Below are 12,689 nucleotides of genomic sequence, written 5' to 3' on the forward strand. Positions count from 1 at the left end.
GTTTGGGTGACTCACTCTCCCCCTGGCTGCTGCCGGGGGCTGGAGGCCCCTCGGGAGAGGACAGGGAAGCCCCAGCGGCCCCACCCCCACGCTGTGTAAGTGTGCTGTGTGCTGGCTCCGTGGAAACTGGGCCGGGGCCCAGGGTGAGCTCACCGTCTGTGCAAACAGCAGCTGGGGGTGGGGGGCGGCTAAGGAAAGGAGGAGATGAGGAGGGCTGGGCCCCACACGGGGGGGCTGTGTGTCTCTCCCGGGCAGCAGCGGTGACAGCGTCAGGGCACGGGCAGCTAGGGAAGCCGGGCGCCAGCGGCCCAGGTCAGGCCCCCAGACGGGCCCCTGCACAGTGGCTAGGAAAGACGGTGGCTCCTCGAGGAGAATGTTTGGTTCCAACTACCGTGGACAAGTTTATTATGGGAGTGGCACCCCACTTCCAGCCGTACCAACAACAGGGAAACACGGGGGCCTCTGGAATGTACGACAGTAGAAAAATCAGTCCCGGGGGTGTGAGGACGAGTCACTCCTCTTCATCCTCCTCAGCCATGCTCAGGGACCGCGTGCCCGGGGCCCGAGCCGGCGTTGTCCGCTGGATAGAGACAATGCCGCTGAGCAAGGCGTAGCCCACCATGGCTGCCAGGCCCGCCAGCACGGAGAGGACCTGGTTCCGGCGCCGGTACGGCTCCTCCTCAGTCTCCGGGCCCACTGGCGTCTGGCGTGGGGGTGGCCCCTCGGCTGAGGAGCAAGGAAGGAAGGTGGGCGGGGGGCTAGTTCCTGGAGCCCTGCCCACTGTCCCCAGGGCTGGGGCCCACACGTGCGCCGTGTGCCCTTACCGCCATCCCACGGGAAGTAGAGGCTGAGGATGTGCGTGCAGTAGGCACAGAGGTTGTGCAGCCCCCGCAGGTGGGCCTGTAGCTTCCCGCTGGGCAGCTTGGCCTGCAGCAGCAGGGCCAAGTAGCCAAAGACATAGGCATCCAGGGAGGCGGGGCTGGAGCAGAGGGAGGAGCAGGGGAGAGATTGTGGCAGAAGGGGTGCGGATAGAGTGGGAAGAAGAGCGGGCCCTGGGAGGTGGGCTCTGGCAGCAGAGGGCCGCCAGGGGAGGAGAGGACACCCAGTTCTGGACCTGGCGTGGGGAGGGCTCCCCAGGTGGCGCCAGCCTGGGCCTGAATGGGACTCTATCCCAGGGCTGCATAAAGGGCACATTGAGTGCCCCACAGCCCTGCAGGCCCCTCCTGTGCCTGGCAGCCCTCCCACCTCACACACAGCCCCACTGTCATCGGGCCCAGTGTCTGTCCCAAGGACCTCTTGTCTGGCGCCTGAGCCACCCCAGTCCCTGCGGTGACATCTGAACCCGCATCTTCTCCCAAACCATCTATCTTTCCCTTGGAGACAGACTCACGCGTCTCCAAAGAAGAATTTCTGAGAGCCCAGGCGCTGGGAGAGCAGGGTCAGGCATTCCCGAGCCTCTTGGTACAACTGTAGAGAGGACACAAGGTGGGCTCACAGCTGTGGGAACAGAGCTGCCTCCCATCCTGGGCACCCCCATTCTTGACCGTCGTCTTTGGGGCTCCTCTCCTACAGCAGCCCCCTGCCCCAGAGGTACCTCCTTCTCCAGCTCTTCCTCGTTCTCAGGCCCGTGCTCCCCGCACAGCAGCTGCAGCCGCTCCATGAACTGCCGCTGCATGCGGCCGGGAAGGAAGAAGTTCAGGGGGAAGGGCATGGCCTCTGCATACCACTTCCGGGTCACTTCCACGTAGTTCTTGGTGTCTACCCAAAAAGTATGTATCTGGAATGGGGAGGCAGGAAGGATGAAGCAGGTCTGAGCCAGTGCACCTGCTTGACTTAGGGTGGGCTTCTGTGCTCCCCTGGCCTCCGCATGCGTGTGTGTCTCCGCGTGCGTGCCCGCATGTCTCTGCTGCCACCGCCCCCCCCCCACCACCTTACTGGCCGAGAATGCTGGGAGGTCTGGGCGCGCTCACCAGCACCGGGAGCAGCTTCTCCTCCAGCAGAGACATGAAGGCCAAGGTGTCTGCCCCTTGCCGGGCTGACAGATCATAATCAGCGTTGTACTTCTGTGGAGGAAATGCCCATGAGGTGGGTACCAGGAGGCTCCGGGGCACTGGAGGCATCCCTCCTGGTGCTACCCTCACGGCCTGAGCGTAGCAGAGGTAGATCAAGCAGCTCTTCCCGCGGAGGCCCCTCGCCTGGGCCCGTCCAGTAGCCTGTTGCTGTTGGCGCAAAGCCTGGGCCTTGGAGCCTGCTGGCCATCAAAGTCGGGTGCCCACTGTGGGGAGAAAGGCCGGCCCAGCCACAAACCAGGAGCGGCTCCCGGAGCCTCCACGGAAAGCTGGCAGCACGCCTGCTGACGGCAACTTTCTAACAGGAACTTCCCCAGTCTGGGCACCGCACGGCTGGCAGAGAGGAGCCCAGATGCTGCGTGGGCCTCAGTCCATGCCCCAGGAACGAGGGGATGCCATCCTCATGCCCAGGGCCCCTGGCTTGTTCTCTCAATGTCCAGGGCTATTTCTTCTATTTCGTTCCATGGCCCGGGCGCCACCACACACTTTCTAACTGTGCCTCAGGTCTCAGCCTGCCACATCTTTGGAGGCTCCAGTGTCTGGTCCTCAGCAACCCTCTCCACAACCTGAGCAAGTTTTGTCCCCACGTCACCTCTAGAACATGATCCTTAAAAAAAAAAAACCTCTCTGAGCCTCAGTTTCTCCCCTGTAGAATCTTCTTTCAATGTGGCTGTGCTCAGAGAACACTCTGGAAAGTGGAAAAGCTGTGCTCATACATAAAGAATCAGGGTGGTCGTCCAGTCCCTGCCAGGAACTTTGCCTTCTACCTGGATCCCCTCTCTCCATGCCTCCCAAGCCTCCACTGAATTCCCCAGCTCCTTCACCTTTGGGAAAGCAGAAATGAAGAAGACGGCCCTACTTCTGACAAGTGTTCCCCTGAAAGTTAGAGAAGCCATTAGAAAACATCCTAAGCCCCCTCCTTTTACAAACAAGGAACTTACAGCTCTGAGAGGTGAAGGAACTTGCCCACGTTCACACAGTCAAGGACAGAGGAAAGAGCATAGTCAAGGTATCCCTATTTCTCTTGTAATACCTTCTCAACTTCCCCACGCTGGCTCGAAGCCTTGTCCATCCTGAGCCCCATATCCAGCCCAACCCGATCCCTGTGAGAAGGACAGGAGCCATCTTTGAGGGCCTCCTCTGAGCCAGATGTTCTCTTCTGCCCTCCTCTCCCTTCCCTGTGTCATTAGCCCGTTCACCTCTCCCTCCCTGCCCAGCAGGCAAAAGGCACTGTGCCTCCGGATGCCTCCCCAGCGCCCCAGCTTCATGCCCAGCCTAGTGCTTTACTGCATCCAGCAGCTCTGGCTATGTCTCTTCCATTGGACTACGTGCTTCTTGAAGCTCTGGGTCCCCTGCATCTATCAGTAAATTTATCAATAAAAGTGTGTTGCACTGAAACGACTGAACTACTCTCACTGGCAGCCCTCCTACCCGAGCCACCTACCTCTTTTCGAAGGTGGGTGATGATCTTGTGTGGTACCGAGATGACCTCTCCATGACCGGTCCGAAGGGCAGGCAGAGTTCCTGACATTGAGAAAAAAGGATGCCCACCAGACCCTTAACTGCCTATCCGTACATATTTATACCACATTCCTGTCCATCTCCTGCTCCACCCCTTCCTCACCCCCCAGGAACACAGGGTACCTGACGGGCTCTGCCAGGGGTTGGTGACCTTGTGCACCTTGAGCGGGGCACCAGTGAATCTGGCATAGGTCTGCAGAGGAGGAAGCAGAAGGCAGAGAGGCCCCCACAGGGGAATCAGGAAGAAAAATAACATTTATTGAATTCCTTTTGTGCTACGCTTAGTACCTGCCTCACAAAAGAAGAGGTGGCCCTTATGGCTGCCACTCACAAGGGGTAACACGGAGCTCAGAGAGATTGTGGACAGGTCTGCCAGTCAAAGGCTCCGCTCTGTCTCCTCTCCTGCCGTCTACCTGATGCGCACCCAGCCTCCTAAGTTCTTCCTAACCAGCGTATCTCTCATCTTGGAAGCACTGACCATGTTCTTCTCTGGGAGTCTCTGTGGCCTGTTCCTACTTTAACCTTAGCACTTGAACACGTTACTTTTATGCTAAGGTATCTGCCTTTCTGTAAACAACTACAGGGAAGAAACTAAGTCTTACTCATCTTTGCACGCCAATGTGTCATATTCGGAAGAGGCCTAATACCTGCTTATTAAATGAAGAAGTGAGTGAATGAATGAAGTGAACTAGTCTTTCTGACTGCAAAGCTTTTCCCACAGAGCCCGGTGGTAAGCCTTTTGGTTCAATAAACAAGCCCAGTAAATGGTGTTTAGTGAGGACGAGGTGGGGGGAGGACGAGGAGCGGGAGGGGGAGGAAAGGGAGGCTGAGAAGGCAGGAATGCCAAGCCTGAGAGCCCTGAGATCGTCCAGGCTCCGTAAATCTCCAGATGAAGAAACAGCGCTCAGAGACGAGAAGGGATCGCCCCAAGGTCACACAGCCAGTAAATGGATAAGCAAGGACTAAGACCCAGTTCCTGAACCCCCGAACAGGCCTCTTGCTGTGGCTGCACGAAACCTAGGCTGTTAAGCCATAGGGCATGAGCCCATATGGGCCAGGCACAGTCTCTGATTGCCTCAGTTTCCCCCAGTGCGCTCGTGCTAAGGCGCCCTGGCAAAATCCGGACGATCGGTCAGTTCGGCTCCCTCCCCAGTCCTCCAGAGCGCAGCAGAGGGCAATGGCGCCACCCCTCACCAGCACGGTCAGGCTGTCCAGGTCCACTGACGGTAGCCCCCAGCCCCCCGACCAGCAGAACAGCTCCAGCGGGTCTTGTGCTCCCGGGCCGGCTCTGGGGTTTCTCGCAGCCCTGCACGCGGCCTGGGCTGGGCCAGGGCCTCGCGGGGCTCGGCCCGGAGCACGGGCCGCGGGGGGGTCCCCCGAGCCGCATGTTTTCCACAGCGCGTTATGTTTGGAGCCGGCCCCGCGCCGCCTGTCGCCATGGAAACAAAACAGGGGCGGTGGCGGCGGCCGAAGCAGGGTCGGGCTGGGGCCTGGGTGGGGGGAGGGGGTGGGGCTCGCGGGCCGTCGCCGTGGTAACGGGAACCGAGGCGCCCCTCCGCTTCATCCGGGTCACGGCCTGCCCGCCAGTACCCCGTTTTCCCAGTCTGGCCCCGGCCCCTGGCCAGTCCCCTGGTTTACGCCTGGACCTGCTGGCCCTTTCCTGGTTCCTGATTCCTTCCCTCCAACCACTTCGCCGACCGTTGTGTTAGACTGGCCCTCCAGTTCCCAGCGGAGGCCTCCACGTTTTCCCAGGAAGGAGGCACGTGTCAGGGGACCCTCCCCCCCAATAAAGAGCACTTGCTTCGTCAGAGCAGCAAAGTTGAAGACATGTGGGCATCCCCTGGGCACGATAGCAAGCTAGTTTCCACCACTCCCTTGGCATCCTTTCATACCAGCTGTGGAGTAAAGCCCACTGTCTGGCACTGCCCCTGCCCCTGCCAGGGGTTCCTGCCTTCCCCTTCTGTAACTTACAGAAAACAGTACCATTCGGGAGTGGCCCCCAACAGCGAGATGCCAGGTGGGAGAGAGGACCGTTAGGGAGAGGCAGGAGGCAGGGAGGCCTCCAGACTCTTCCCCAGTGCCCCTGGTTCCCAGAGCTGGGGATGCCTCCAGGCTGATTGGCAGCTCTTTGTTTCAGCCCCCCCTCACCCGCCTGCTGGCCCCCCCCTTCAACTCCCCCTTCCAGTCCCTCCGCCCCCCGCTCCTGCTCTCTCCGCCTAGCCTTTTCCCCTCCCAGCCGCCTGCCTGCCAGGGGTAGTGAGCCAGCTGAGCGGCATGGAGACGCAGGAACTTCGGGGGGCCCTGGCTCTTCTCCTCCTTTGCACTTTCGCATCTGCCAGTCAGGACCTGCAGGGTAAGCCTGTCTCCATCCTCTTAGACCCCTCTCAGCCTCCTCTCCGCTTGCCCCCAGCCTAGTAGCAGGAAACATGTGGGGCAGGGAAGAGCCCTGAAATTGAACAGGAGGGAAGAGTTGGTGAAATTATGGCCATAGGGGGAGGAGTGAACACCACAGGGTAGTGGGTGAGTAGGAACTGGCCAGGGTCAGCATGAGGCCAGGGCAGAGGACTCAGGAGCTGGGTGCTAGGGCTGCCCTGACTGGGCTGGTGTCTGAGCATCTGCAGGCACCCCAGCGTCTGGGAAAGCAGTGCAGAGGTGGGCTTCTTCATCCCCTGGGCTCCTGGCTGCCCCAGGACAGGGTGGGGGTGGGGACGGCGAGGTCTGGGCTCTCCCGGAGGTCTGGCTGTGGGATGGGCCTGTGGGTGTGGGAGAGGTAGCTGGAGCAGATGACAGAGGCACGGATTCATGACTGGCTGGAAGGGAAACCACAGACTGCCCAGGACACAGGAGGCAGAGGAGCTGGGTCCTACATTCCCGTGGGAGAGAGGCAGACAGGAGGAGGGACGGAGCCCTCGCTGGGCAGCTCTTCTCATCCAAAGTGTGTGTGCTGAGCCCCCAGGATGGGAGGAGGGGCACTTGGGTGTGGAATGAGTCAAACCCAGCAGCGTAAAGAGAAACTGCTTTTCCATTTCTGCGCTGTGGGCACCAGGTGCTACTTCTGCGTGGGATCAGCACAGTGGCTCCCTTGCGCCACCTGGTGGGGGCATCTGGAGTGTGCCGGGCGCTGTTTCTGTGTTTCAAGAGAGCCTCAGGCCTTCGGGTTCCCAGAGGGAGGCAGTATGCAATATTGAGGGGAAGGAAGACACAACGCCTTGTTTTCTGATAGCAACAAGGGTTGAATTTCAAAAAGGCGACTAACGCTGTCGGGGGTGGAGTTGGCGGTAGTGATGAAGGATGTTCCACCCCTGAGGTCTCAGGGGAAAGGGCCGGCCTTGGCCTTGGACCCCTCTCTCTGACCTTGGTAATCCTTGCCTGGCCAGTGATTGACCTGCTGACCGTGGGCGAGTCTCGGCAGATGACAGCTGTAGCAGAGAAGATCCGGGCAGCCCTGCTCACTGCGGGAGACATCTACCTCTTGTCCACCTTCCGCCTGCCCCCGAAGCAGGGTGGTGTCCTCTTTGGCCTCTACTCTCGCCAGGACAACACACGATGGCTGGAGGCCTCAGTTGTGGGCAAAATTAACAAAGGTGACTGGTGGGCATCTCCTTTCCTGCAGCGGCGACCCCCTGAGCACTTTCCCTCATCTCCACTCCCATATCCTTCTTAATTCTCCCTGGGCTCCCTGGGGGCCCATGGTCCCATCCGTCTGTGCTCAGGCACCAGGGGGCACCTGGAATGGGGTGCTTAGGAGGTGCCCCAGGAGGCCAGGTACCCAAACACTAGAGTGAGGCCTAATACTTGTACCCTTGTACGGAGGGGATGTTGTACTTGGGGCTGCCTGGCGGAGGGGGAGACACGTCTCCGTGTCCCAGCAAGGGTATACAGCAGTCCCTCAGATCCCCGGTGCAGTCCAGTTGGTACAGAACCAGCTGCCACCCTAGCAAGGGACAGAGTGCCTGAAGACTAAGGCCGTCCTAGTCTCTGAACTAGTTTGAAAAGCATTTATTGTGAACCCATCACATTCAAGGTGGCGAGAGATACAGAGCTGACTAGGGGCTGATAGGCGTGCTATCCAGAGGAGTTGATCTGAGGCTCAGCTGGGAGACAGGGGATGGGGGACAGGACCCATACTGACCTCCCCTCCCGGGCAGTGCTGGTGCGGTACCAGCGAGAAGACGGCAGAGTCCATGCAGTGAACCTACAGCAAGCAGGCCTGGCAGACGGGCGCACACACACGGCTCTCCTGCGGCTTCGCGGTCCTGCCCGACCCAGCCCTGCCCTGCAGCTCTACGTGGACTGCAAACTGGGAGACCAGCATGCTGGCCTCCCAGCACTGGCCCCCATTCCTCCAGCAGAGGTCGACGGGCTGGAGATTCGGACTGGACAGAAGGCATATTTGAGGATGCAGGTGAGCAGGGAGGGAGGGCCCCCTGAGTTCCTGAGGACGCAGTTTCCAGCCGTGGGAGGACTTGGAGGGTCTCCCCACGTTACTCTGCTCCTGTTCCCCCATCCCCAGGGCTTCGTGGAATCTATGAAAATGATTCTGGGCGGGTCCATGGCCCGGGTGGGAGCCCTGAGTGAGTGTCCATTCCAGGGGGACGAGTCCATCCACAACGCAGGTAACACGGAGCTGACCCTCACTTCCGGTGGTCTTTGTTGATTCTCATCTCCTTGACTTCCCCCTCAACACTCTTTGGCTCACTGATTCCTGGGGCTTCTGACTCTGTTATCCCCAGTCTCCACCTCTGGCTCTATGATCTCCAAAGGATACAGCCATCCGAGGAGGCATGGCTTGAAAAGTCTCCATGTTCAGGTGGCCCCGCCTCCCAGGGTGGCTGGGAAAATAGAGCCATCCTAGGAGAACAGAACTCCCCAGCACTCCGCGCGGGGGTGAGAATGTTCACTGCTTGGTCTTGGTGATCCAGAAGGTCTTGGGTCTTTCTTAGCTTTCGTTCTTAGCTTTTCGACTGCCTACCAGCAGTCTCTCTGAGCATTTTCCATCTGCCTGGGGTCTCTGAAAGGGATGTTCAGAGGTTCTTACCTAAGTAAAACGCCCACTTTTCCCAGAAGCTTGGGGGGCGAGGGGAGTGGAAATGGAGTGGCTGGGGGCCCTGCTCTGGATCACCTCTTACTTGGATCCCTTCTGCTGTTCCCAGGCCTGGGAACCAGGAGGATCTGGGTTTTGACTCTGAGGCACTGCCTTGCAGGGTCCCTCACCCAGTGGGGAGAGCTGGTGCTCCCTGCCTGTCACCTCTGCCCTCCTACCATCCGACTGCCCGTCCTTCTTCCAAGACTCCTCTAGGCCTTTGTTCCTGCCCTTCTTTTCCTTCCTCCTCCTCACCGGCCTGGCCCTCTTCGCATCTCTACCCTCTGTGTTTTCTCTTCTCCAGTGACCAACGCGCTCCACTCCATTCTCGGTGAGCAGGCCCCGAGGAGGTGGGAGGGTTGAGAGGCTTGGGAGGCGGCCCAGCTTGGGCAGCTGCTTGAAACAAAGTCCTGTTTAGCCAGGAGAGGGGTGGGGTTTAAAGGCGGGGTGGGCAGCAGGGGCAGGGATTGGCTTGTTACCCCAAAGACGGACCAGGGCTGTGGCCCAGTTCTGAGCCTTTCTGCACCTGGGGCCCTGACAGGTGAGCAGACCAAGGCGCTGGTCACGCAGCTCACCCTTTTCAACCAGATCCTGGTGGAGCTGCGCGATGATATCCGAGACCAGGTCTGAGTGAACCGGTGGAGGGCAGCGTGGGCTCTGGGTGGGGTGGTGGGTGCGAGGAGCCGATTGTCCCCATGCTTCTGTCTACCAGGTGAAGGAAATGTCTCTAATCCGAAACACCATCATGGAGTGTCAGGTGTGCGGTGAGTGGGAGAGTGGGGCGGGCTCCAGATGGTGTCCCTGTGCTCCCCAGCCCACGGCTTCGGCCTCCACTTCCAGGGATTGGCATGGCCACCTCTGGGTGGCTCTGACTGTGCCTGCCCCTCAGGCTTCCACGAGCAGCGTTCCCACTGCAGCCCCAACCCCTGCTTCCGAGGCGTGGACTGCATGGAAGTGTACGAGTACCCCGGCTACCGCTGCGGGCCCTGCCCCCCCGGCCTGCAAGGCAACGGCACCCACTGCACTGACATCAATGAGGTGGGGGAGGGCAGTCTGGAAGGGCACAGAGAGTTAGGAGAGGCCCCAGGAGGGGGGGGTGGGTGTCAGCCAGGGGCGGGAGAGCTGGGGCTTTAGGACATTGGCGGGCCATTTGGGGGGGGGGTCCAGGGGTGAGGGTCAGAGCGCAGTGAGTGAGGCCAGGTGGGGAGAGCACAGGCAGGGGCCTGACCACCCCCCCTTCTGCTCCGCAGTGTGCTCACGCTGACCCTTGCTTCCCCGGGGCCAGCTGCGTCAACACCATGCCCGGCTTCCACTGTGAGGCCTGTCCTCGAGGATACAAAGGCACTCGGGTGTCCGGTGTGGGCATTGACTATGCCCGCGCCAGCAAACAGGTCAGGTTGGGTGGAGCGTGAAGACGAGGTCTTGGCCTTGCGGGGACCAGGGGCTTCTGGGCTGGACACGGGGTCCTGGCTTTGCTGGAGGAGACCCACCGTAGGTCCGGTTCTACCCAGAGTCTGTCCCTCTAGGTCTGCAACGACGTGGACGAGTGCAATGATGGGAACAACGGCGGCTGTGACCCGAACTCCATCTGCACCAATACTGTGGTGAGCTGAGCGCCCAGAGTGTGGCCGGGGTGCTGGGCTGTGTGGCCACGTGCCACACACACACACATGCACCCCACTTCACACCTGGCCTCCCTCCTCCTGCCCTAGGGAAGGCCACATAGACATGGCACACATTGGTTTGGAATCCTGGTTCTGCTTCTCACTGTGACCTCTAGCGGGTCTCCTGAGAGTCAGTGTCCTCACTTGAAAAACGGGGCATGGATACATCTCGAAAGGCTGCCAGGAGAGCCCAAAGGCAATGACTGACCTAGCTGGCATCAGGCTGGGAGTGCCCATCCCACACCCCTCAGGCAGGGCGGCCCTGATGTTGGATGGCCGCAGGCTGACCCTCCTCCCTGAGACACTGCTTCTCTGTTCTTAGGGCTCTTTCAAGTGTGGCCCCTGTCGCCTGGGCTTCCTAGGAAACCAGAGTCAGGGCTGCCTCCCAGCCCGCACCTGCCACAGCCCAGCTCACAGCCCCTGCCATGTCCACGCGCACTGTCTCTTTGAACGCAACGGGGCAGTGTCCTGCTCGGTGAGCTAGGCCTGGGGCTTGGGAGGGAAAGGAGACTCTGGAGAAAGGGATAGGGCCATGATCCTGCTTAGGGCCTGGGATGGGGACCTGCGTGGGAAGGGGCCCAGGAACTGGTTGGTGAGAATGGGGGCTGGAGCAGGAAAAGGCTGGGTGTAAGATGGAGGCCCTGGCCCTCATTCCTACCCTTCCCATTGCCCAGTGTAACGTGGGCTGGGCCGGGAATGGGAATGTGTGTGGGACTGACACAGACATCGATGGCTACCCAGACCAGGCCCTGCCATGCATGGACAACAACAAGCATTGCAAACAGGTGAGGGGCAGGCGGATAGGCAGGCAGGGGTGAGGCAGGCAGGCAGGCAGGCAGGGTTGAGTGCCCAGGCTGGGGCAGGGGTGAGGCAGGCGGGCAGGGGTGAGTGCCCAGGCTGGGGCAGGGGTGAGGCAGGCGGGCAGGCGCCCAGGCTGGGTAAGGGGTAGGTGCCCAGGCTGGGGCAGAGGTGGGGCGGGCGGGCAGGCAGGCCGGCCGGGGTGAGTGCCCAGGCTGGGGCAGGCCACAACCTGTCTGGCCTCTTCCTCCCCTGACCTTTAGGACAATTGCCTTTTGACACCCAATTCTGGGCAGGAAGATGCTGATAACGACGGAGTGGGGGACCAGTGTGATGATGATGCTGATGGCGATGGGATCAAGAATGTCGAGGTGGCTCTGGCAGTCCTGTCCCTTCCAGCTCCTCTGCTCCCCTCTATGCCTTGTCCCATAACCCTGTCCCCCCTTGGTCTCTGGCAGGTTTGCAGGAAGGGCCTCAGTACTCTCAATTAGGGAAGCATAAACCATGTCCTTGGACAAGATGGATTCTATGGAGGGCGGGTGGGCAGCCGGCACAGCGTGGTGACTGCAGGCACGGGCATGGGGACGAGGTGAGGGCTTGGTGGCCAGGGGTGCAAGGGAGGCCTGACTCTTCCTCTCACCCCAGGACAACTGTCGGCTGTTCCCCAACAAGGACCAGCAAAACTCTGACACAGATTCATTTGGGGATGCCTGTGACAACTGCCCTAACGTTCCCAACAATGACCAGAAGGACACAGACGGCAACGGGGAAGGGGACGCGTGTGACAACGATGTGGATGGGGACGGTGCCACCGGGACTGGGGGGACTGGGAGGCCTGTGCGGATTTGAATGCGGGTGGCTGGGCAGTCTGAGCACGGCAGGGGGAGGCCTGGGTGGGTGGAGGGCCCTGGGAATGTGAGGAAGGGCGAGGCAGGAGCTGGCCAGAGGGTGTGGGCGCATTCCCTGCCCAGCTGTCCTTGGAGAGGGAGACGAGCTCCAGAAGAGAGTGTATCCAGTTGTAGTGACAGGCTTGTGCCCCCTGCGTGTCTTGTAGGCATCCCCAATGGATTGGACAATTGCCCTAAAGTCCCCAATCCCCTGCAGACAGACAGGGATGAGGACGGGGTGGGAGACGCCTGTGACAGCTGCCCTGAAATGAGCAATCCTACCCAGGTAAAGGGGACAGGGAGGGCAGGGAGGCGGGAGGGCCTGGCGGTGAGACCCCAGCCCTTCCCGAGGGAAGCGGTCGGCCATGATGTTGAGTTATCCAGAGATGGTGAGAACAGGCCCCTCTCTCTCAGACAGATGCAGACAGCGACCTGGTGGGGGATGTCTGTGACACCAATGAGGACAGGTAGGGCGGGCCGAGAGACAGCCAGTCCTCCTGGGGTTCTTTGACCTTCCTGCAGTACCTTCTGTTTCCTGTATGGTGTAGCCTTGATTCTCCACTGCTATTGAGGAGGAAGTCACTGCCCTAGTCTAGCCTCCACTCCTGCTGCTGGACGTCCGCCTCACCTGGCGGACCGCAGGGCACAGCCCAGACTGCTGAGCGGG

The 12,689-nt window shown here is 60.5% G+C and overlaps 2 protein-coding genes across 4 annotated transcripts; one reads left to right on the plus strand and one right to left on the minus strand.

Annotated features, from left to right (window-relative positions):
* Positions 1-376: 376 nt before the first annotated feature.
* MTX1 (metaxin 1) lies at positions 377-5,866 on the minus strand. Its single transcript, XM_011236133.3, has 9 exons — positions 5,835-5,866; positions 4,785-5,019; positions 3,714-3,783; positions 3,514-3,593; positions 1,971-2,063; positions 1,595-1,777; positions 1,391-1,467; positions 825-979; positions 377-726 (listed from the first exon to the last, which is right to left on the minus strand). The coding sequence occupies exons 1-9, from the start codon at positions 5,864-5,866 to the stop codon at positions 512-514; spliced, it is 1,140 nt and encodes a 379-aa protein (XP_011234435.2). The 3' UTR covers positions 377-511.
* Positions 5,768-12,683, plus strand: THBS3 (thrombospondin 3). Of its 3 annotated transcripts, none has more exons than XM_034667506.1 (16): positions 5,776-5,943; positions 6,968-7,174; positions 7,739-7,995; positions 8,104-8,206; positions 8,978-9,004; positions 9,215-9,297; positions 9,386-9,437; positions 9,563-9,711; positions 9,924-10,064; positions 10,200-10,277; positions 10,660-10,812; positions 11,012-11,122; positions 11,399-11,506; positions 11,781-11,940; positions 12,190-12,308; positions 12,441-12,683. In XM_034667506.1, the coding sequence occupies exons 1-16, from the start codon at positions 5,865-5,867 to the stop codon at positions 12,531-12,533; spliced, it is 1,920 nt and encodes a 639-aa protein (XP_034523397.1). In that variant the 5' UTR covers positions 5,776-5,864; the 3' UTR covers positions 12,534-12,683. The 3 variants fall into 3 exon arrangements, with proteins under 3 accessions (XP_034523399.1, XP_034523397.1, XP_034523398.1); XM_034667507.1 differs by having other exon boundaries at positions 5,779-5,943; positions 12,437-12,683; XM_034667508.1 differs by lacking the exon at positions 11,012-11,122 and having other exon boundaries at positions 5,768-5,943.
* The last annotated feature ends 6 nt before the right edge of the window (positions 12,684-12,689 follow it).

Source organism: Ailuropoda melanoleuca, chromosome 8, assembly GCF_002007445.2.
Source record: "Ailuropoda melanoleuca isolate Jingjing chromosome 8, ASM200744v2, whole genome shotgun sequence".
NCBI lineage: Eukaryota > Metazoa > Chordata > Mammalia > Carnivora > Ursidae > Ailuropoda > Ailuropoda melanoleuca.